Source organism: Lissotriton helveticus, chromosome 3_1, assembly GCF_964261635.1.
Source record: "Lissotriton helveticus chromosome 3_1, aLisHel1.1, whole genome shotgun sequence".
Classification (NCBI taxonomy): domain Eukaryota; kingdom Metazoa; phylum Chordata; class Amphibia; order Caudata; family Salamandridae; genus Lissotriton; species Lissotriton helveticus.
This window is the reverse complement of record NC_136061.1, coordinates 1,797,813,418-1,797,839,031: the sequence shown is the minus strand read 5'-3', so window position 1 is coordinate 1,797,839,031 and position 25,614 is coordinate 1,797,813,418. Positions and strand designations below refer to the sequence as shown.

General features: G+C 42.9%; 1 protein-coding gene across 1 annotated transcript in view; it reads right to left on the bottom strand.

Annotated features, from left to right (window-relative positions):
* LOC144823825 (uromodulin-like) overlaps positions 1-25,614 on the bottom strand; it is a 114,528-nt gene that overhangs the window by 53,553 nt on the left and 35,361 nt on the right. The window contains exons 6-7 of the mRNA XM_078682686.1: positions 7,164-7,321; positions 353-598 (exon numbers count right to left, since the gene is read on the bottom strand). Of these exons, the coding sequence (XP_078538812.1) occupies positions 353-598; positions 7,164-7,321 (404 nt within the window). The remainder of the gene's footprint in view (positions 1-352; positions 599-7,163; positions 7,322-25,614) is intronic.

Below are 25,614 nucleotides of genomic sequence, written 5' to 3'. Positions count from 1 at the left end.
TTCAGTCTTTGTTCCTGCAATGCATCTTTATAAACCTACCTGGTTCTGTGACTGGGATCTCTCAACAGTCCAGAGCCGACAGGGCTCTGACAAAAGACCTCTGTGCTCTGATCCCATCACCCAGACTATTTTCCGGGGGGTTGCAAGCTCCTATTTTTCAGGCATGAACCGCTCACACCCTTGAACTCCCTGTTCATCATTAAGTAGAGCCTTCTGGGGACATTCACCTCTTAAACCCCTCGGTTTGATATTCTGAAATTAGTTTTTAAACATTCCATTACCTGCCCCTCGCCCCTCTATTGCCCCACCTTTCCTAGATGAGCCCACCCCCCTTCTCCTGTGATGGTCTTACCCTCCTGTGATCAGATTCACCCTGGTTGGGCTGTTGGGGTCGTTCACTGGGGTGGCGTAGCAGCTGTCAGCTCTTAGAACAAATGTTCCATCGTCAGGAGATGCTGCTGAAAGGCCAAAATAAAAGGTTGTTCCCACGTCAATTTGCTGCACAGCTGTTATGGGATTAGTGTATGATGAATCCCAGAAGGCCGCCATGGTCACGGTGATCACACCAGAAGCTCCTCCTAGTGACAGAGTAAGTGTACTGCAAAATAAAAGGAGAGGTAAGAAGACAGGTGTAAATACTGCATGGAAGGTGAGAACCCATACACCTCTCATCCAACAGGTGAAACATGAATAAGACACCTCACGCAGCCGCATAGGAAATCTGGTGATGCTGTAAATGGGTGGAGAGTTTCTCCCAGTTTGAAGACCATCCAAACCCTCCCATCCGCCCTGGTTATGAGCTGAGACAACTGGTGTGCAGGGATAGACTTTTTCTGCCTGTGCAGACAAAACCTATCGGTCCTTGGCACGGCTATATCTGGGAAATCATGTAGACATCTAGCTTGACCGGTGGTTTCCCCCGCAAAAAGGAAGCATTCACAAGCCCTCATCTATGTCGTGAGACAAATGATCAACATCTCGATGGAGATGGGACTGTCTCACTGTGAAGACAATGGGCGGTCTCAAAGATTAGGACATGTTTCTCCTTGTGAACATAACATCAGATACTCCAGCCCTGTCCTGAGATAACTCCTACACCCGTGGATGCTTGGGTGCATAAGAGGGGATCTGCCAGCAAGGATAACATTGCCGACCCCTCCTGCTGTGGCCTGAGATAACTGATAGTCGAGGTGGCAAAGATGGGGTCTGCCTGTAAAGAAAACATTCAGATGCTCTGAATATCAATTACGGATAGGCTGAGTGCACTAGAAATTCTGTTTGGCCGGGGGATTGTAAGATGTCTACTTCTAGTCACCCTACCTTGAAGCAGCGGTCAGAAGTTGGTTATCTAAGGTGGTCGCTCGACTGCACCATCAATAGAGAGTCAGCCATACTACATTGACCCTTCAGCTTAGAACGCTGCTTGGGCGTGAACATCACGTGCTGTGAAGCACCATCCATTGTCAGGACAGTAGGATGAACCGCGCCAAGTTTAGGGTACTTTACAATTTCAAATCAACTTTTAAGTTATGCTGCGTTCGAGCTGTTTAAATTCTGAAACAGTTTTCAAACTACACATTTCAGGGAAACCTGACATGTCTCTCTGACTAAAAGCTCTTCCTCTCATTTTACAAGCTGTCTCTTAATACCGAGGAGTTTCATTTGCCACATACCACAATTTTATTCCATGTGAAATATAATGAAATGTTTGCAGGCAAACAGTGCGCCTTCTAGTGTTTTGCAGACTTCGGGATGGATGCAAACAGGATACATGTGAATGGTGCAGTCATTGTATCAGTGTAGAAATGTCACACCCGCGCAGTAACCCTAACCGAGAGTGCGCTGTTACAGCAGCTAATTTGGGGGAAATCTTAACACCCATATAGGGTTGCAGAAAAAGAAAATGTTCTGTTCCCCTGGCTTTAAATGCTGTTTACTACGGCAGCATGAGCACCGGGGGAGGTGGGCATTTTCCTGCGTTGTCAGTTTCAGCAAAGTAGCAAAATGTACTCTCCATATAAAAACACAAGAAAGGAGATTTAATGAACACATATTAAATAGAATGTAATCCACACAACCATATATCAATTAAAATAAAACATGAAACCCTGAACCTCATAAAATAAGTTTAAAAAACAGCATGAAAGTGAATGGGATCTTAGAAGAGGTACTATATATTTACCTACTCACAGTGGAAAAAGAACTAACCCCCTCAGCAGTAATAGAGTGATAAAAGTGTTGCGTAATCGGGACACCGGACTTTTGTCACCGCTCCACATCGTTAACTTCTCCAAAACGTACCGGGAGTCGAATCAGGAAGACTATGAGGTGACGTGGCAATACCACAAACCTCCCAGTGATCACCTGAGAGGTCTCTGCAGCGCTTGTCGTCACTTCCAGCCTACACTACCTATGCGTGCTGACTGGGGCGTCTATCCCGCTTCCAAGAGATACCCTACCAAAGACAGTCAAGGCTTTCCTTTCCGCACACTTGTGTCAGAGAGGGCTCACATGGGACACCATCATCTCTGACCAAGGGGAAACGAGTCACTGACATTAGAAGTAACCTCATACACTATGTTTGACTGTCTGAACCTATTTATAGTGCTGTTGTATACCTTTGCCCTAGCTCCATGTCACCACATATTATTCATTCATATGCAACCTATTAACATCTAATCTTGTGAATAGTGTCCTATTTAATGCAGCGCGATCCAATGCCTCACCAGGGGTAGTAAGCCCCATATAAATTCAATTTACAATTACAATCACTGCGCTTAGTACTTTAGGGAGGATAGTCTAGAATTCCCTTTGCATCGCTTTTGCATCTTGAAAATTTGTGTTGTCATTTATAAAGCTGCCTACAGATTTAGCTTTATTCTGTATGTTCTTTGAATCAATGAATCCCAAGTGGGACCGTTGATGAGTCACCAGAAGAGTTAGACTTTGTCTGGGTGAGAGGCATCCAAAATTCTCCCAAAAATGAAGTATAAAGCTGAAGTTGTCCACAGATTTCATTGTGTTTAAAATATGCTTTCAGATTTGAAAAAACAAATTACTCGCAACTGTTTGACATAAATTATAATGCGCGAGATGTTTCGCTTAATACCTCCCTAGACTTCCTTTGCTCAGATTGAGCATCAAAGAATCGTATTGGCATTTTTGCCTTCCATTTTGTCCTGATTATTGAAAACCACAAGTCAGGAGGATTCAGGTGGTACCTCCAGTTCAGGGGTCCAGTATGGAAGCCAGTGCCGGGCTTTCAAAGCAGAGCCTCGCCAGGCAGGAGCACCATGTGTGCCTTCCAGCTAAAGTGGTAGTGGTAAAATTGGTTTCAAACAATAGGTCTATTAACTATCCATTGTAGATTTCTCAAAGATGCATCTATGTCACGGAAGCTAAATGTAACATGTCATATGTGGCTGCAAGTGTGTATTTACACCACCATATGCCAGCTAAAAATATATGTCTGCCAGGAGCACTACAGTGGTCGGCTTGGAATGCAGCTTAAATGAACTACATTGACACATAATAGGGAAAATTGTATTTTCCCCTAATCCATTTTAATTAACTTGGTGTCCATTTTCTTATTAAAATTCCTCTATTTTTATAAATTGGTTTGAGAATACTGTTGTGTAGTGTATTTGACTTTACACTTGATGGTACTGCTTGCAGTTAGCACACTATTCTCTGAGGATTGTTTGCTGCTTGTGCCACAGCTATCACAGGTTGACAAGAGATTCTCTCTGGATTGTGTTTTGATCTACGCAGAGTCGTGTTTTTTCTGTTGGTATGTGTGCCTGACTCCAATATTAATAACTCAAATTTCTGACATTAATTGGAAACCCACTTTTAAGGTTTCTATATGGGGCTCATAACGACGTCAGGGGAACTTAATTCCACCGGGCACCGTAGCGGTCTGGAACCGCTCGATCTTAGGTCAGCTGTACCGATCTCAGTATTAGGTTGTGAATGCCTTATTGGCGGTCCAAAACATGCATTTTATAATGGCAGCTTGTACTGTGGGCTGAAAGGGCCTGAAGCACAGTAGTGGTGGTGTGCCAAGCAGTGCAGGGATGTATGCCCCACATAGCGGAAGGACAGGGGGAGAAGGGGTCCTGCTAGGGGCTCAAAAGACTCTTTCCAACATCCTTTCCATGTCCAAAAGGCCCACTTTAAAAAATGGCTGTCGGAAAGCGCCATCCTAATCTCGACACAAAAAGATCCCTGTGACTGAGGGTGAATGTTTGCATTGTCCAGTATTCCGTCCATCAATTGTTTCTTTTGCATTTGTTACCCTAAGTGGGAAGGTTATTCCAGATGTGGGTCCCGTGTTCCCTGCACCACTGCAGTCAAGCTAGTCCGGCTGATGAGGGGTGATGCCCTAAACTGGTCCCAGGATGTTTCCGTCCAGGGAGGACTTGGATTGGCAGTTCCGGCTGGACTGTTCCCATAAGTAACAGGGTCAAGACTGATTTGCATATGGCTGGGTCCAAACTGGGGTGGTGTGGTGAGCAAAAGAATAATGGATTAAACCCAGATCCTTGTGACTGGGGGTGACTGTTTTCATTGTCCAGCATTCCGTACATCAATTGGTTCTTTTGGATTTTTTGCCTTAAGTGGGAAGTTTATGCCCAGACATGGGGCTCGTGCTCACTACACCACTGGATTCAAGCTAACCTGGCCGATTTGGGGTGATGCGCAGAAAATCGTCACAGGATGCTTGTTTCCGGTCAAGGGAGGAGATGGCTTGGCAGTTCAGCCTGGACTTTTCCCATAAGGAACAGGGTTAAGACTGGTTTGCATATGGCTGGGTCCAAACTAGGGTGGTGAGCAAAAGAATGATGGATTAAACCCAGATCCCTGTGACTGGGGGTGAATGTTTGCATTGTCCAGCATTCTGTACATCAATTGGTGCTTTTGGATTTTTTGCCTTAAGTGGGAAGTTTATGCCCAGACATGGGTCTCGTGCTCACTGTACCACTGGATTCAAGCTAACCTGGCTGATGGGCGGTGATGCCCAGAAAATCGGCCCAGGATGCTTGTTTCTGGTCAAGGAAGGAGATGGCTTGGCAGTTCAGGCTGGACTGTTCCCATAGGAACAGGGTCAAAACTGATTTGCATATGGCTGTGTCCAAACTGGGGTGGTGTGGTGAGCAAAAGAGCAATGGATTAAACTTAGATCCTTGTGACTACAGGTGAATGTTTGCATTGTCTAGCATCCCATTCATCAATTGTTTGTTTTGCATCATAATCCAGACCACAAAGGTGAGCCTGGCCCCAGCGTCATTTGGGAATTTTGATGCTCTGATGGGATCCTTGAGCCTATTTGGAAGTGCATCAGAATCCCCAGATAAGTTTCACTCTAACCTTTGTCATCCTATTACGGCGGTTGGTCTGAAACCTACGATGTCGGGCAGAAAGCCTCCGACAGCTGGTTAGAGGCTTTCCACCGGACATTGTTAAGTGGGCCCGATGTGGTTAAGGGTTTTTCAGATGCAATCCTGTTCCTGAATTGCATGTGACTTTGGATTGATTTCTCCTGCATGCCTCCTTGCTAGAGTTGGAAGTCTAGCTTCTGCTTCAGACTAGGAAGTGTGAAGGGAGACTAGGGAAGACTAGACCTCCTGTGACCAGTTGTTGGATACCTGCCAATACAGTCTCTTCATTTGGGAAACCCAGAGACTGCTGGTCTCCCCATCAAGTGCATACTACTCTACATACAGCCATGTAAGCCCATCCTACATGCAGTGCAGATCATCAGAGGATGTAAGGAATTTTCAGTTTTCATCTAATGCATCTCAACCATAGGGGTGAAGATCATCCACCGTAAGAGCGATCATGAAGGCTGAACTGTCATTTCACCACAAACAGTACCTGTAAGTAACAACTGTCACATTGCTTTTGAGAGTTGGATACCCACTGCATATAATGATAGTGATGATCCTTTCACAACACCTCTTGAGGCATTATCATCATCCCTATTTATTCGTTCTCCTCACTCAGGTATCTCTCTGACTCACTGGGTGAGTCAGTTACAGTGAGGCCAGTGAGTGGAAGCTCATACTCCAGGGCGGCTTTAGGGCACTGCGACTGCTGCGGCAGCACTGGGCACTGAGCCGCAGAGGGAGAGCTGGCCTCAGAAAGGGGGGCAGGTGTGCTGTATTTAACAATAACTTATGATTGGAGATGGGGGGCCCTTTTGCCCGGTGGTAGTGAGAGAATCCAAGGAGGCGATCATGGAGTGTGCTAGCATACAAAATGATTGTTCCACCAGTGCCACCAGTGCTAAAGTTCCTTTTCACTTGTCTGCCTTCCCAAAGGGACTCAATGCTCCTGCTAAATTTTCCCTTAAACTTTTATGAGATTTTAGAACCCAGTAATGTGGAAAGATGGACCACTAACACTTTTCTGCGTAAAAGAAACATGAATGACAATGAGGTTACCAATTGCTAGGGACCCTTTAAAAGCGCGCTTCCCAGCTAAAATGGCTACATGACTAGATCGGCATGTGCTGGTTACATGAGCCAGTCCCCATCGGACGTCATGAGTGAATCTAGGCACCAACATCAGACTGCAGGAAATAGGGTCTCTGTGAATTTGTAATCCATTAAGTCCCAAGTGAGTTGCATTTTTTACATCTTCGGGTTGCCGCTAACAAAGGTCTCGCTTTACAGAGGTCAGGCCCATTTGAAAAAGGAATGGCAGAAATCGGAGTAATCCAAAATCTACAAGAGATTCAATCTGTAACAATATCATAGTGCCTACTGCAAGTGGACTATAAAATAGTTTAAGTGCACAGTGAGTACGAGGAAAAGCAGTTAACCCTACGCCCAGGCAAAATATAAATTACCCTGACTGTATTTGCGAAGTTTCTCAATTTAACGTTACATGAAATATTCAATTATTTTCTAAATTTTGCATTATGTGAATTTCCATAATGTTCACCCAGTAAATACTTATTCACTGGGAGGTATATTTCGCTCATGTATTTGCCATGTCTGATTTTTTTATGCAAAATATGCTATACCCTAAACAAGTCACTCAAGATAATTGGAAACTACTTTTTGTACCAAGAGTGTGGCATTGGCATCACATTTCATAACATTTTGCAGAATTAATTTTTTCATATCTTTTTCCCCCATAAGTTCACGTGTGTTTACCTTGATATGGGATTTATGACTGTGTCCAGGGAGGCCAAGATGTTCCGTGGGTATGAGCAGGAGAAGTTATATCTCAGATTAGGCACATAAATAATTCCGTTTATGGTCGCAGCTGGAATTTCGAGGTAGTTGCTGTACGTCGTATACGTGCCATTAATCTGAAACAGATGGGAGGTCAATGTCATTAACTCATGTAAATAGGGTGCATTATGTACTCAACAAGTCATACATTTAATTCTATATGGGGATGGTCTAAAAATTATTTTCTCACTCTGACTGCCTCTTCACAAAACACAAGCATTCCATAGGTTCAGTTCTCTTTTCCTGAATGAACCTTTGAAAGTGTAGCTGTCAAGGTCCTTGCCCTATTTTTGACTAAAGTGTAGTCGATTAACATGTAGAGATTAATTTCTCAATTATTTTACTAAATAACTAGTCAACCTATATTTTACATTTGGCAAACATATATTTTTGTGTCATACTTAACCAAACCATCATATTAAAAAATATAGATATTGTGGATTGTAACTGAACATTTCTATTGTTTTGTTCTATATGCCGCCATGGCAATGAACCACTTGAACGTTGCTGCTTTATTGCCATGCATGACAGATGGTATACTTGTCAGAAGAAACTTGAACAAGAATTGGCAAATCAAAAATATCTGTCTTGCATTGTAAATGATGCCAGCGATATGGGCATTTAGGAACTTTTTGCGCTATTATTCCATTCCAGTGAAACTGTAAAATACAAAATAACTGTAGGAACTATTTATTGCTTTATGTAACCATCTGTGCTGCTTATATTGATGATATTAACTCATGCAGTAGGCCACTGAGGCAGACAGTAGCCAGGCATGAAAAAAGCACAACACTTTTAGTTAGTGCTCGACTGCTCATCCACATTTGTCAGGAGAGCAATGTAGGATTAATGATAGGGTGCAATTGACATTCAAGTAAAGCATGTACGTAGGTAACTGTGTGTACCAACCACCACTGTCACATTCAATATGGTATATTGAATGTGACAGTGGTGGTTGGTTCTCTGAGGATCATAAGTAACCAAGGTGTTGGTTTATGACAGCTAGCTGCAACACTGGTGTTGATAATGAATGGCATGTAATATAGGCATCATAGTTGTACTAGTATAAAATGTAAATAGAGCTCACGATTGACCCATGGTGGTGTAGGAAATGAATGGTAGAATGTGAAGTATAGATACCGTTACTGAATATATTGATTCTATGTTATCATGTTGCAGAGGTCCCTGAAGAAGAGACTTTGAGGCTCATTACGATGGCGGGTGGATTTGGTCCGCCCGCCACTGTAGCAGTGATTGGGTCCAGCTGCCATGCCTGCGGCGGTCCCTCCTATACACTTATAATGGAACGACCACCGCTGCGGTCAGATTCTGCGCCCTTAACATTGCGCCGATGGGTGCTGACAACAGCACCGCCGCGATGTTGAAAGGAGCATGTTGTGCATTTCACTGCACTGCGTGGCAGGCACTACACTGTGCTTGGCACATGGTGCAATGAAATGTAGCTGGGTTCCATTGGTACCCCCCAGTCCACCCACACCTCCCCCAAACACAAGGGGGGTCCGCAACCGGCCCCTGAAGGCATTCTCCGTCAGCCTTTCAACGGTTCAACCGCCACGGAAAGGCTGGCTTCCACCGGCATGGTAATTCCGCCGCCATTTTGAGCATGCTGACCACTCCACGGTACCCACCGCCATCATAATATGGAGGGGGTGAATCTCATAACGATGGCGGGTGGATCGCAACTGCCAGGCCGGCGGTGGCGATCTGCCCGTCATTGTAATGAGCCCTGTAGTGTCCCGAAATACATAGGCCACAGCATGAATAAGAAGGAGTCACACCAAAGGAGGATATATGCATCAATAATATGATTTGAATTTTTTTTTTTTGCTTTCTTTATATATATCTAATTTAATTCAAATTTATGACCATGAGTGATTCACTTTTATCATGTTTTTGACATAACAATAATGAAAACAAAGAAAAAAGATTCAGTGACTATGTGGTTGTAATTTATATTGACAACATAACATTTGGAAAAAATATTTTGTGGAAACACAAAGAGCTCTGCACATAGTTACTCAAGTACATGTTTTGCTTGAATGTCAATTGCCTATTAACAAAGGGGGATTGGCAGCCCCCATATACCGTATAGCACGCTAAACATTCTTTAACCAGTAGATGATTAGACTAACACACAGAGAACTTTAAAGAATTAGAGAGTGCACCATTGAAATCAAGTCTTATATTTATTATTGATAGGGTGACTTAATTTTGAAAAGCAAAAACCGGAACATGCTGGAAATTAAAGTCAGACTAAAGCCTTTATTCTCACTAAAGGCCTGTCCAGGTTTATGCGTAGCCCTGTAAATGTGTGCCTTCATACATACATAATCATATGGATACACACACGTGCACACACACACACACACACACACACACACATATTATACAATCAATTTTACGCAAAAAAAATCATCCGTTTAGATACTTATATACCCATTTATTCTTCCATCGACCTTGAGATATACATATATAAAACATATTTAATTTTCAGAAAAACACATATTCACTGGATGATGTCATCAGTGGTGTCATCAGTGATATCATTTGAGATGTTATCAGTAATATAATTTGAGATGTCATCAGTGATGTCATGAGTGATGTCACTGACCATGTCATGAGTGATGTAATATGTGACGTCATCCGCAGTGCATTGCGGGCGCGCGAGTTATAGTTAGCTGAACTAACTATTACGGGGGAATTTCAAAGGTTTTGTATGAGTGAAATGTCCAGCTAACTATAACATATGTGAAACCTATGTTTTTTTCAGTGAATTTCCAAGGTTTTTAAAATGCTAATTCCTAACTATAACGTGTGTGAAACCTATGATTTTTTCAGTGAGTTTGCAAGGTTTTTTAAATGCTAATTCCTAACTATAACGTGGCTGAAACCTATGGTTTTTTCAGTGAATTTGCAAGGTTTTTTAAATGCGAATTCCTAACTATAACGTGTGTGAAACCTATTGTTTTTTCAGTGAATTACAGAGTGCCAAAACCCACCTTAGTATCCAAACCCCCTAACAGACTAGCAATCAGATCAGTGACTCATTGGTTCTTCGTCCTATAGCAAAAACACCAATAACTAGTCAACCCAGAACATGAAACTTAGATTACCTCAAGTAAGGTGGATAACAAGAGCACTCTTTCGTTATAGTTTTACATCAGTCCAAAACAAGCAGTAAATAAAGACATGTGCAAGTTTGAAATGTTTATTCCTAACACCATAATCTCATGCACATTACCTAAGATAATACAAGCAAACATATTATCAAAAACAAGGATGTCAGCATTGTTACTATTCCATAAAATACAAAAGGAGAAATCATCTTATAATGCTAAAGGGAAAGAAATTTAAAATATACCTAGCTTTCACACTCCCTACCTAGCAGGTTAGTTTATAACTACAGAAGGTCTCATAGGATTACATGGGCGAACCCATACCTCTGGTACTCAGGAGTAGTGGATGACATTGAGTTCTGCACAAACTGTCAGGATACGAATGTTCTCCAACTGTGTGTAATCATGCCTGCACAGTGCATTATTAAACGCACCAGTATAAGCGGTAGCCACAGCTGCATTTGTGCCATGGCTCGAATGTGGGAGGATCATTCCAAATAACAGACCCAGTCTCCAAGATAACCTTGATGTTCCATGCTCTCACTATACACACTAAACTAGCGAGGCACTCTACAAATGTAGCATAACAAATTATTCTCAATTGAATCAAAATACTCAGCCTTCTCTAAAGAATATCACAAGTGCGTGTCGTGTGCAAAGCAGAGCAGGAAAGCAAAAATGGCGTTTAGGCTTCCAATAAACCCATGCATACTTAGCACGGTGTGAGTGCAAGCCTCAGCCCCACGACACCCTTCCTTGATCGAAGCACGTGATATAAACGTGGACTAATTACGAACGCAGAGTCCAAGCCTGAAAAGCAGTCAAGTTCATATATGCAAAAAAAATGATTTGCTGTTTCATAGAAAGCAGTAACTAAATAATCAAGAATAGGAAGAAAAATCAAAGAGTCTTACTCCAACAGCGTATAAGCACAGTATGTAGCAACAGCCTCCAAGAGGAAGTCATTGTTCTCATCTGAAAACATTTCAGCCATCCAATTCAATAGTGGGAATGAACATACATGTTACTCAACGACTGAGCCTCTATCACCATCGGAGGAAAACTCGGGTCATCTTCAATGTAACTGCGTTCCAAGAAGTCATGCGCCGCTGCAAAAACATTCCAAAGTCCCATTATTCCATGCATTGCTGTTAAGGCCATAATCCCGCCGCCAGAAAGAGCAAGTCATGAACCACTAAGGGGCTCATCAGCTGGTCATAATGCGCGTTGGGAGACACCGTACTGCAGAGACACAAATCCAGGGCCCAGTCGAAATCACAGCTCAGGCAAAGGAAGACAGGTTGAATGCATGTGAAAAAGTAAAATCGAAACGATAATCCATAAGCTGCACTCAATGTAGCCAGAGGCAGCGCTCTGTAATAAGTAAGCATTCGGTTGAGCACCAGCAACAACCAAGAAATATTGTCGTGTGCTGCAGGATGTGCATCCATATTTAAGTAAACAAATTAATAGAAGCACACCGGCAACTAATGCGAGTATTAAGGGGAATCCACCAACGATGCTGGAAAAAATTGAATGGAAAAATGCAGACAAGATACCAAATATAGTTTGAAAAGAAGTCACAATGCCACTGCTTATAACTTTAAAAAAGTAAATTAACTCCGTAGTCAAGGACACATTAAAGGTAGTCTAAATTAACTCCCCAAAATACAAGGACAGGTCAGTATTTAATAATGCATGCACTTCAGTGCGGGTATTTGCCACGTGAAGGACAAATGTTTCTCTACCAGATGTAAGAGCGACCTATTTTTGAGACAATAGCACTCTTATATGGCTCATTTGGTTGACTCTGCTTTCAAGGTCGGAATCGACGGCCAGATAGAAACATCCAGCTTCCCATGCAGAGGAGTAAACACAACTTTTATATAGCAAACCACATGCTCAGTTACCGTAATCATGTAACCGATGCCTGCTAACATTGCACAACAATCTGCATTATTTCAAATTAAATAACTCACGTTTCCAGTAAACTGAACGTTGGTATGATAGCAGGTGTCGGAGTGCCTTTCAAAACTCAGGCCAAATTAGGCGCATCTTGTTTACAAGAGCCATGCAATAGTATGTGTCTACAAATTAAGGAGTGATCTGGTGCTATTGTGCAATCCTCGTCATTCAGATAGACTTCTTTTCCCTCCCTCATGCACCTATATGTAAATGATAATAACCAACCTTCAAGGAGATAAGCGCTGCCTAAAGATCCATATCTGCCTAGAGCATACTGTTTCATGTAAACCTCAAACTTAAACAGGCTAAAAAGTAACGCTATGATACCGTGGATATGCAAAATATGGAGCGACACGTGAAGAACTTACACCCCAACAACTTTGCTCGAGCTGCAACACAGAGGTTGAAGGACAACCCACCTGCTACTGCACCAAACACATCAACTGCTGCAGCAGCATTTTCAGCAAACACTCCACACCCACAAATTAATCCTGATTTTGGTGAAGTCAAAATTCTATGCATTTATTGCAATAAACATTTGTGTTATGGGAAACAGTCTATTGACCTGATAAAACGCAGGGAGCAGGAGCATCACTGTCCTCGACATTAGTTTTTTTTTTCATTCTTTTGTTCCTCTTGGACACTTCCAAGCACCCCATTATAGAAAAAGAATACCCCCGGGATTTGACCCCCCCGGGAGCTCATTAAGAATAAAATGAACTTCTACTTTTTTTTTCTTTTCCACCGCGTACGAGTTTTTTATTTTTAAAAAATAATAATTTTTTGCGCCTAACATGTTTCTACCCTGCCCCCTTTCCTTATTTTTCAACTTTCTTTTACTGTTTTCTTGTGACTCGGTGCTACCGAGGCACAAGATGGCTGCCAACACTTCCTGGTTTGGAGTGTTGACAGACAGTTCACGTCCAATCAGCATGCGGCTCGTGCTCGTTATTGTACGGATTTTGGTACGCGTTCTGCACTTCATCTCTAGATATTGCTATGATTTTGATTTTCTCAGGAACTACTGAACGGATTTACACCATTTAACAAAAAGCACAATCTGCGAACCTAACTCTACCTTTCTGCCAAATTTGGTGTAATTCCATTGAGCCATTCAGGCTGTAGCCCTGGATAAAGGTCCCTATGGAAAATTGCATGGGGAAAACACGTTTTGGGACTCCCCTTTTTTCTGGGCCCCCACTTGATGAATCTCCCCCAAACTTTCACGGAAGGAGCAGAGCCGAGCAGGTCATTTTCTTGGAGAAGTTTGCGAAGATTAGTCCACCAGCGCTAAAGTTATTCCAAATAGAATGTTGTGGATTTCCTATGGAAACTAGGTACTAACTATAACTACCTACTGGCGACCGGCAGTAGGTAATATATATATATATATATAAATATATACACATACATATACACACACATTTACAAGGCTACCACTCTGAGCCGCCCTCCCTACTCATTCACCCCTTTGCTAGAAGCATGCAGCCGACCTGTGCTGTACAAAATAAATTGATTAATTAATTCAGACTTTCGAAGGGCCCAGTGAAAACTAGGGCATACATTTCTATTCTGCTGTACAGGATAACTTGCCCTTTGTCCAAATACCGGGACATGTATTACAAATTTTAAAAAGTGTCAAGAGACCGGGGCAGTCCTCAGAAAATATGGACTATCCAGGGAAATACGGGATCTCTGGTCACCCTACTTCCTGAGGCTGACTATGTAGCAGACCTTATGGTTGGAGCACTGATTGCACAGGAACTCAGTATTCACCTTCTTGGAGAGCATAGTGGTCCCGGCTCCAGAGCGTCCCGGAGCCTGATCCTAATAACTTGTGTTATCAAACGCACATTGTCCGAGCAAATGTATTTACATTTGTAAAAGTTAATGCACAGCATTCTACACTGTCATACTTAAATCTGTTACAGTAGCTTTATGGCCTGATACGTACTCCTCAGACAAACACCTGTAACTATGAATCCACTACAAGTCACAGTTCCTTGACCCCTAGGCTGATGCTCGGCCCACAAAATGCAACTGTCAGCAGGCCGGTCAGGCAGATCAAGAGACTGCATTTAAAGCAAGAGACCAGCCTCAGAAACGAGCATCCCCTACGCAAACCCCCCCGACCCCCGATCACCCTTATCACCATCCCCTCCGAACCTAGAATAAAGGAGTCCCTCCAGACCAAATGTATGCTCATAAATTGCAGGTCTGCCACCAAACACTCCACTGAGCTAGCAGAGACCATTCTCAACCATAATATTGATATAGCATTCATAACTAAGACCTGGCTAGACGACTCCTCCCCACCTATCCTAGATACGCTTGTCCCCCCAGGCTATTCCATCATCAACAAAGATAGAAAGGACCAAAAAAAAGGAGGAGGTGTGGCAATTATCCACAACAACAACCTCTCAGTGGCAGAATTTGACTCATTCAACTACAACTCCTTCGAATGCCTTACATCCAACATCAAAACCACTGACAACAATCTACTACAATGCCACCTAATATACTATCCCCCAGGCAACAACACCATGTTCACAGAACAACTATCAAACCTGATCGCCAACTGCTCCCTCAAACAGACCAACACCCTCATTTTAGGGGATCTTAATCTGCACTGGAACAAGGAAAACAATGCCACAATAAAATCCCTAAACGAACTTCTTCACTCGAACAATCTTTCCCAACACTGCTTAAAAGAGACCCACAACAAAGGCGCAACCCTGGATGCCATCATCGCCAGAGACGATACAATCTCTATTGAACACATCCTCCCGGTAGATTGGTCAGACCATCACCTAATCCTATTCCACCTAACTCAACAGGTCAAGTCCCACCCCCCCCATCGCAGCCCCCGCCACGTGGTCCAGGAATCTAGCACAAGTCAACTCAAAGGAACTAGAAGAAAGAATAGCCTCCTCAATGCCAAGCTCCACAGAAGGCCTCTCAACCACTGAACTTATCTCACACTACAACACCACCACGTCCGCCATATTGGACCAACTGGCGCCCCTAAAACAAAAAAAAACAAGGAAAATCCCATCGAGAACCTGGTTTAACAAGGACATCAACGAGGAAAGAAGACTCCTCAGAGCCACAGAACGACATTGGAGAAAAAAACCCTCCTTCAGCCGCCGCGAGGAACTCAGAGAAATGAGAAGAAGGTACAAGAATCACATCAACAATGAAAAAACAAACTTCTTCTGCAATGCGCTAGACAAGGCAAAAAACAAACCAAGAGAACTCTTTGACATCATCAAAAAACAAACCTCCAAGCCATCCACTGTCCACGCCCAACCCTCCAAAACCCTATGTGACAACTTCGTGTCCTTCTTCAATGAAAAAATAGCCAAGATCGAACTATCCCTAGACATCAACCCTACTACGACCGACAACAGCATCCTAACCTCAACAGTCACCACTTCGGGAGATCCAACCTCTATCGTATGGTCCTCTTTCGACCTCGTCCATGAAACCGAGTTCCTCAATATAATCTCATCCTCCAAACCCTCCTCTCACAACCTTGATCCCATCCCAGCCCAAATGGCCAAAGACCTCAAACTCACCCTTGCACCACTGTGGTGTAAAATCATCAACAGCTCTCTAAAAACTGGCATCATCCCGGACTGCCTTAAAGTTGGCCAGGTTACTCCCCTCCTGAAGAAACCAGGTCTAGACTCAAATGACCTAAACAATTTCAGACCAGTCTCAAGTCTTCCCTTCCTAGCCAAAATCCTAGAAAAATGCGTATTACACCAACTCAACAACCAGCTCGACAGCATCAATCTTCTTGACCATAACCAATCAGGCTTCAGAAAAGGCTACAGCACCAAAACCGCAATCCTGAACATAGTAGACGACATCCGCAACTCCCTTGACTCAGACCAGTGCTGCCTACTCATCCTCCTAGACCTGTCAGCGGCTTTTGACACGGTTGACCACAAGCTCCTCATCAAAGCCCTCAAAGAAAGAGTAGGTGCGGACGATGTGGTCCTGAAACGGTTCGACTCCTTCTTCCAGAACCGCTTCCAAAGAGTCAAAATAAAATCCTTCGCATCCGACCCTCTACCTGTGACCAGAGGGGTCCCCCAAGGATCCGTTCTTTCCCCTCAACTGTTCAACATATACATGATACCCCTCACCATCATACTGAAGAAAGCCAACATCCCCTTCCATCTATACGCGGACGACACACAGATCTACATAGAAACCACCTCCCCCAACGACATTCTAAGACTCAATAACACCCTAAAAGAAATCCAAAACTGGCTAGGGGTGAATCACCTCAAACTAAACCAAGGAAAAACAGAGATCCTCCTCATCTCCAACAAAGACGACAACCCGCAAATCACTGAATGGGTGAAAACTATTGATGCTCTCAAAGGAAATCTCACCCTGACCAACTTAGTAAAATCACTTGGAATCACACTTGATCGCAAACTTACAATGACAAACCACATCAAGAACTCCGCAAAAAGCGCCTTCCTCAATCTGAAGCTCCTCAACAAAATCAAGCCACACATCCCGCAGAGGGATCTCCAACAAGCCACCCAAACACTGGTCCTGTCCAGAGTGGACTATGGAATCGCAACCCTAACCGGCACAGCCCTCTCACACCTGGCACCACTAAAAACAACCCTCAATGCAGCAGCCAGAATGGTCTCAGGCGCAAGGAAATTCGACCACATATCCCCCGCACTCGAAGATCTAAGATGGCTCCCAGTGGAAATGCGAGCAAACTTCAAAACGGCCTGTCTCACACACAAAGCCCTGCACACAGGGAAACCGGAATATCTAGCCTCCAAACTCAAGAAGGCGGGCCAATCCAGAAATCTCAGTAGCTCAAACTCCCTATTACTCATCCCCCTGAAAACCCGGAAACAAAAAACCGCCAGCCGCTCTTTCGCCGGCAACGCACCAAAAATTTGGAACTGCATCCCAGTGGACATCAGAACTACCCCTTCCTTTCCCGAATTCAAGAGCCGTCTAAAAACTCTCTACCTCAACCGTGCATTCCCGAACTCTACCTCAATAGCCCACCATGGAACTATGACTACCTCAAAAACACTACCTCAAAACCACCCCTGAGGCGGCAAACAACTTTGTTAAGAACCGAACTAGGATGTATCTTGTTTATTGTTTGCTGTACTGCTCCGCACTTATTTCACCCAGACCGACTGTAAAGCGCTCCGATACCCCTGGGTCTGGCCAGCGCTATAGAAAACTCCAAAAATAAAATAAATAAAAATAAAAACAAAAGGTCAGCCCATTTGAACACTCCCTCATTTAGCATGTAAGCTGCAACAAACCACCAACACTGCTTTGTGAAATAAACTTCAAAACAATTACTTAATTTTCAAATGTTTAGTTAATGCAGACTCTACTACTAATGCATTAGTGAAATTTATGTTTTACTTGTCAACTTCACTTTTCAAAGCAGGTCACGTTCAATCATTCATTATTGGTAAAGTCAACCCTAACCACTCTGTTATGTTTTAAATCCTAAGTTTTTGCTTCTGTAGGCCAAGCACTCTTATAAAATGCCTACTAAAATAGATGACATTTGAATCCTACACCTTTTAGTCACCTTTGTGTTATGTACATTTTCTATACACTAATTTACACACATATGACTTATTGTCTCTGTATATGTGTTTAATGTAAAGTGCTCCGACACACTACACTGGTATGAAAGTCGCTATAAACAAATGACATACATATGTGAGAGAGGATATGGAGAGATGAGAGGCACTGGTGGAGAGTGATAGTGAGAGAATCTGTGAAAGAGAAGGCGCCTAAAAATATTGCCGCAACGGGCACCACCAGGGCGAGAGCCCACCCTGGTATGCCTCTTATTGGGTTGGAGGATGCTAACATTCCTTATAATGGTCTTTCCTTGTGTTCGCAGCTTCTTGGCTGTGCTTATCAGCGAATGCACTTATTTATATGTTCTGTGCACTTATGTTATATTTAAATTCATGTTTAATACCTGACATCTTATTTTTTGTCTTCTCCGTAAGAATGTCTGTGGTTATGACTAGGTATCTTGGTGCACTTTAAGGTCATAATTTAGTATGCTTCAAAAGCTAATACAATTGAATATACAATGAAGAATGTGTTGTCGCATGCACCATTTCTGCCACTTTTTTCAAAATTTTCTTGGGGGGGAAATGCCCCAAAATCCCCTTGTAGTGGGCAATCTTGCTCACTGTACTAGCTTTCTATGCACCGTACGGGGCTGCTCTGAAAAAATGTGTCAACGCAGCATTCGGTTGCCAGTCCGGCCCTTTCTTTAAAACGGCGACATCTAAGTTTTGGTAAGAAAGGCGGCAATACATTCCGTTTTTTTTTTTTTGAAAGACTGATTTCTTACAGCAAAATACAGAAATCAGAATATTAAAAAACGAAATTATTGTCACCTTTCTTTTTCATACTGTATTCTTTATTTGGCATAGCACCACTAAATTATGGCCATCTTGTGGCTTGCTGTCAAGTAAGAAAGTAAAGATACAATTTTGAAAAGTCCTTTCTTCAATTTACATTTCCGGTCAGAACGGTCTTTTTATTGCTTGCTCAATAGAAAATACACAAGATGAACTGTGTGCTTTTGCAAATTGCTTCTGCATAAAGCTAGTAGAGTCGAATGAGAGAATCACAAATACGTTTCTGATTTGATACTGCCATTTTGTTCAGTGATTAAGAACACTGCAAACTGGTGAGCACAACTCACTCAGTGTGTACTCCTCGTAACCCCACCTCGAGACTATGCTTCTAGCATCCATGTTGACAGCGGTACCTTTACTTAGCTATCTATTGGTTTAACTTTGAACAATAAGGAATAAAGGGTAGTGATGGGTTGCTGATTGAAGGGCCATGTGAGAAATATGAATCTTTTTGCAGTGTCGCCTCACTTTTTGTGTTTTCGGGATTCGAACAGCTGTCAGTAACCTCTGCTGGGTGCCGTCTTTCATGGCAGCACTGTAATTGGCATGGGAGGCAAGCCCCATGTCCAAAAGTAAGTTAGGCTCTATGACCCTGTTGGTCATGGTGGAGTTGCTCATGTGTTCGGTAACCTCTGTGTGTAAGCTAGGTATCGCCCTAGCAAAGTTAGAGATAGAGGGGGTGGGCACCTCACTATCCAAACTAAAAAAGGAGGAAGAAAATAAAACAGCTGTGATAAAGGTTCAGTTTAAAATGGGTCTTGTTACTGTAAGATTGGTCCACTTCACAGAGGAAGTGACGTTGGAAAGAGGATGTATGGTATAGTAGGCACAGCAATGGTACAGAGTTATTTCTGCACTTTCTTCCTCGCCTGAAAGTTCAAAATAATTCTCCCATGGATGAGCTGCGTTTCCTGGGCTGTTAGCTTTTGAGGGAGGGGGGTTGCGTGGGAAATCAGGACCTGTTTGCAGTGTCTCCCACTTTTCTGCCCCCATTGACTGCTAGGTACAGGTTTTCTTGTTTTTCATTGTGCCCTAGGCTCTGCTAAACAGGCCCAAGGCCTGTGCTCTGATTAAAAGTACATGGTTAGGTTTAATTATAATTAGGGCTCCGAGTTTTCAGATTATACTGATTTTTACAGAATAATATGTATTTATTTTTTAAAGCGGAAAAATACTGAAAATTGTTCTCCTTGTGAGAGACTCTCCATGCTGTCTTTCATGAACTCCAGGCAAAAGCTGAGCAGATAGACAGCATGGAAGTTGCAAAACAGGATGAAGTTTCCTTAAATACAGGCATAAATTGATGTATATTTGCAGTATAACTAATATTTACCTGTGGGTGTAATGCTTTGTTATATGTGGCTGCCTAATTTGCAAAAACGCAACAAGCATTCACATATAAGTGCTGTCTAAGAGTTAAATAAACATGGAATATACCATTTAATGACTCCATTCATTTTAAAAACACAAAATAAATATGGATAAATACCAATAGGACGGGCAAAAAATAAATATGGATAAATACAGACGGAAATGTTAAAAAAAGAAATACCATAAAACCAGGAGCCCTAAATATAATTGCCAATGTCGGACACTCAAACTGCCTACTACTATAAGTCCCTAGTATACAATAAGGCAAGGAGGTTTGGAGGCCCCGTACATTTTGAACATTAGAGTGTGCACTACTGTGTTGCCTGCTGTCATTTTTAAAGCTAACCCTGCCTGGCAGGCTGCTTTTAAACTACAAATATATACAAATTCGACTTTGGAATTAAAGGTTCTTCCAATGTAGTAATCTACCTTATGTTTACACATAAGTGATCTCTAATGTCTCCCGTGGGTTTATTTTATTTAAGTATAAATATTGATAGGAAGTAGCTAAAAAATATAATTCAGGACCTTAAAATGATAATGATGAAAAATCCAACAACTTGCCACTGTTAGATTTATAATCACTATCGGAGAAAATATGTTAATAAACGTTTCTTTACGTGAGCCAAAATCCAGCTATCAAGATGCTCTTTCCTGATTGGCCAGCCTTTTCCAGGCTGAGCCAGAGCTGCTTAATGAGGTGTGAAGTGTCCTGTCAAAGTAGACTATGGATTTGCTGTGGGTGGTGAACTTTAGCTGCAGAAGTCAAAAGGCTAGAGGAGGGTGGGGGATCCAATCTGGTCTTCAAAGGGAGCATGACAGTTTTGGACCAGCACATGCTGACCCCCACTTCCTGCATTGCCGGCTACACAGGAGCCTCAGTAATTGGATTAGTCAGGGGAGTGAAAGGGGTGTGTAAGTGGCCGTAACAGTGGGGTGGCTTAGCCGAATCTTAACGAGAGACTTTCTTCATGTTGGCTTTTGAGAGAATAGTGATATCTTGGACAAGAATATGCCACACTTTGGAGGAAATTGTCATAAAACTGGGTGGCCCCTGCATCCCATTGGCCAGGGGTGCCATCCTGAGTGAAACCTAGAAACTGTGAATAAACATGGGAGAGTTGTATATCTCCTAAGATCTGCTGCCTGAAACTACAAGGGGAAGAAGGACTGTCCTGCTGGAAACCTGATCTGCACCCCAAAGGACTGCACTCTAAAGGACTGCACCTGCAACACATTCTGGGACTACAGCCCTAAGGACTGTGCCTTGCTTCAAGAAGGTTCAAGGAGTGGATGCCCTGCATGATACAAGTTAACAGAACCCACCTGCATCATCTCTGCCAAGAGGTCCACATCCTGGAACGTGCCTAGTGGACTGTGGAATTTGGCCAAGTGCATTGTAGAAATAGAAGTCCCAACTTCCCAAGGACCATCTCAGAAGTTCTATTGGCCTGAATTTGTGTTGTGGACACTTTGAACCCTCTAGAAGCCCCTTTAGAAAAATCTACAGAAGTTTGAAGAAGTTTGGAGCAACGTCTGTGAAATGCTCCACAAACTGACCAGGGGCATTGTGGAAGTTGTAGTCCCAATCCCAAGAGGCAAATCAGATTATCTGAACCCTTGGCTGGTGCTGTGGACCATATTCCTGCATCAATAAAACACTTCTGGAAGTAAGTGTAAAGATCTTTTGACTTTGTCCCAGTCCAGCACAGCCCTTTTTAACTCTTTAAGTGCTATCTGCTTTTAAGCGCTAGTTTTACTTTTATTCCATAAAAATGCATATCCCTGGTTACCTACATGTGATGTTTGTTGTTTTGGTATCTATTTTTTCATTAAAATGTAATCTATGTTTATAAATCAGAGTTGGATTTTTGTTGTGTGTTATGTCTTACTTATTTAATGTATTGATGCTTTTAAATGCTTTACACACCTGTCTCGTAAGTTATGCCTGCCTGGTCATTGCAAGCTATATTGGGTTGCGCAAGGGAATAATGTATTGAGATATTGACTGAACCTTTTATTGTGTTATTCACCTTATTACAAGAGGTAAGTCTCGACTTATCATTCCTAATAACCCACTTTCCAACAGGCATGCTACCACCACCCCACTCCCCTAAAACCTAAATCTCAGACACTTATTTCCTTCCTACCTTGGACTGATGCTGTTTGAAGCTGCAGGATGTTCGACCATGTGGGGTCCATTGGTAGAAAAGAGCAAACTAACTCAACTTGTTAGGAGAGTTCCCTGCAAGATGATTCAAGGGTTACTGGAAAGTGCAATTCCTGAGATCTGGTGGAAATAGCACCTGTGCGCAGAAATGGTAGTGCCATTTGCTGTATTTCCCATACTTAAAATAAAACTAAGTTTTGTCTGAGAGTTTTAAAACTAGGTGTTAGCAGTAACATTGTGTGACATTTTTATACTGCTTTGCCTAGCCATGTATAGCCTCCCTGCATACATTTCATGCCCTTATGCCTGAAATCGGGACTCCATATTTCAACATTCCTGCAACAGTAGTCCATCTGTGTGATCCTACTCCTCCTAACACTGGTCTCTTACTTTCTTTGTATATAGTGCTCTAAGGAGTAATACGTCTGCTTGCACCCGGTTCCTTTTTTGCTGCACATACTCCGATGGATGCCTGTAGGAAGGTTGGGTTCGCACCTTGTTTTCATATTTGATCAGAAAACCCTGATCAATTAGTCTGATTCCCTAACAAAGTTTTAAAAAGTTGGTTAGCAACATACTTGCATTGCTTTTTTATGTGTTTATGCTGAGCCATTTACAGCCTTCATGACATCAGGCCTTAAGTTGGAACGCTATGTATTGACATCCTTCCATCAGTTAATCCATCTTTCTGACCTTGTGCTATACCTTTTTAGATCTGGGCTGTAGACAGCTTTAGCTGTCTCTCCAGTTCCATGTTTTTAAAAAAAACCATATATGTATACATACAGAGGGCTTGCAGTCAGCCCTTTTCTTCCACTAGCATGCAGAAGTGCCACTGACATTTTGCTTCTTCCCACCACAGTCCAGAGCAAGAGGCAATGTCATGGCTCATTTCAACCATTGGCTGTCTTCAATTTGAGTTTCAGCATTTCACTTTTGCACCTTGCACTCCTTCAAAAAAGTAGTCCACTACAGTGTTGCAGCTGCACTCCACCTTTAGACTATGATATTTTCCACTTTGTATTAATTTTACACTTTTAATGCCTGTTGTTTAAGTTTGCCAAAAACAATGCTAGACTGATTGGCTTTGTCAATGCTTATATTTCAATGGGGTCTTATATTGTACCTCACACATTCACAACTTTCATGTGGCACGTAAAGAGAGATCTGCAGCTGGACTAGTCAGCTTTGCAGTAGGCCCTGTCAGGTTTTGGACTTGGGCCTGCACTGTTACCTGAGAACACTGAACAGAAATAAACGCACGAGGATAAGAAGGATGCTTTTTGGTAATTTCCTCCATTATATGTGTCACCATATAAAAAAAAGCACTAAAGTGTTCAAAACTTTCTTTTTAATGTTTGTCCTCAGCGTGTGCAAACCGGTCATCCTGGTCTAGATAGGAGTTTGGGGCCATATGTAGGTAATCTCTATTTACCAATTCTTAAATACTGAATTTAACTTTTTCGGTATTTAAGAATCGGTAAATAGTATGTAGGTAAAAATTCTGTAAATTTTACCGAATTGGTAATATTCGCTATTACCGATTCGGTATTTACCGATACGGTAATTCCCATTCATTCCTATGGGCCTGGAGGCCCATAGGAATGAATGGGAAGCCATTCACTATTACCGATTCGGTAATAGGGGGAACATATTCAAGGGTGGCAGGGTGTCACATTGACACCCTGTTGCACCCCTGAATCGTGCATGTGTGCACATGTGGCACACATACATGCTTCTGTCACATGGCACTTTTAAAAAAGCACAACATTACTTTTTTAAAGGTTTTTGATATTTACCAGCAACTTGTGGTTGGTGGTAAATAACAAATCCTTAAATCAAAAATGCACTCACTTGAGTGCTCCCTACATAGGATTTAAGGATTCGGTAATTTACCGATTCGGTATTGTAAGGATTCGGTAATTTACCGATTCCTTAAATTACCGAATCAGTAAATTACCGAATCCTTAAATCCAGCCACCTACATTAGAAAAAGCTATATACCGGTCGGTAACGGCAAATCTACCGATTTTCGGCCGTTACCGACCGGTATTAAGCTACCTATATATGGCCCTTAATTCCCTCATTAACACATTTTCCACAAAGCCCAGAGGGGTCGATTCCGAGCCGGAGGAACGCTCTGCCAGGTACAGAGTTGGTGGGGTTTACCACGCAAGTTTTTTCAGGAATAGGAGAATTATGCGCCGTTTTTTAGGCTGCTAAATCCAGCTGGACAATTAGCAAGAGGCTTTGGGTTCAGTAGCACCCATTCCCCGATCTGTTTTTGTTTCTATCCACGGGTGAAAAAGGCTTCTACTCCGTCTCCTACTCTCCCATATGGGTTTACTGATAATTGTCCGGTGCTTGTGTGAAATTATTGCACGGTCCCATGCAGTTTATCGTTACCCTAATATTGTGCAATTTATAATCAGAGTCAAAGTCGAAAGAACAGACCCTGGCTAACCATAATTGATCTGTCCAGGTCAAAGGGAGAAAGCACAGTGCAGGCTGTGACTTGTGGAAGAGGTCGGAGGGCGCTGTGCTATAGGACAGCACAGCTGTCTCTTCTTGGCTCTGTGAGCGCCCTTATACCTCAGCGATGAGGTCCAAAGAGAAACCCTGGTGACATTGTGAGAGGGGATTGGAGGGCAGCACCCCGCTGTCCAAGTGTGGATTTGATGACAAAGGCGAAATGCAGCTCTTAGCAGCAGAGGAACAGCGCCCCCTGTTCCTCTGCCTTCCTGCATACAGCAAGGCCCACTGGAGACCTTTATTTCCAGTTAACGCAGGCAGATGCTGTCCCTGCCCACATGTGAAGTGAGTGGGCAGCGCGCGGGTAGAGAGCATTGGTTATGCTATAACACTGGCACATGGGCCACTGAAACTGGAGCACCAGTACCGATATGGGAGCATTGACACTAGGCCATTAATATTGGGAACAGACACTCATGCTGGGCACTGGCAGGGGGCAGTTCACTGGGACAGGAACACTAGCAAACACGATTGTTGACACCAAGAGAGTGATACTGGAACACTATGCTAGTGACAGCTGGACACTAACAGTGCGTGCTGATGCACAACCACTGAGAAGATACCACTGACAGTGGGACAATACTACTGGAACACACAAACTACAATATTTGTTCATGGGGAGTAACACTGACATGTTTATTTACCTTGTTCTCAGGGGAACATGAGTCACAGGCAGGGCATTGACACAGCAGCACGAGCCCTGACCTTGATGCAGGGGCAATTAGTGTTCGACACAACAC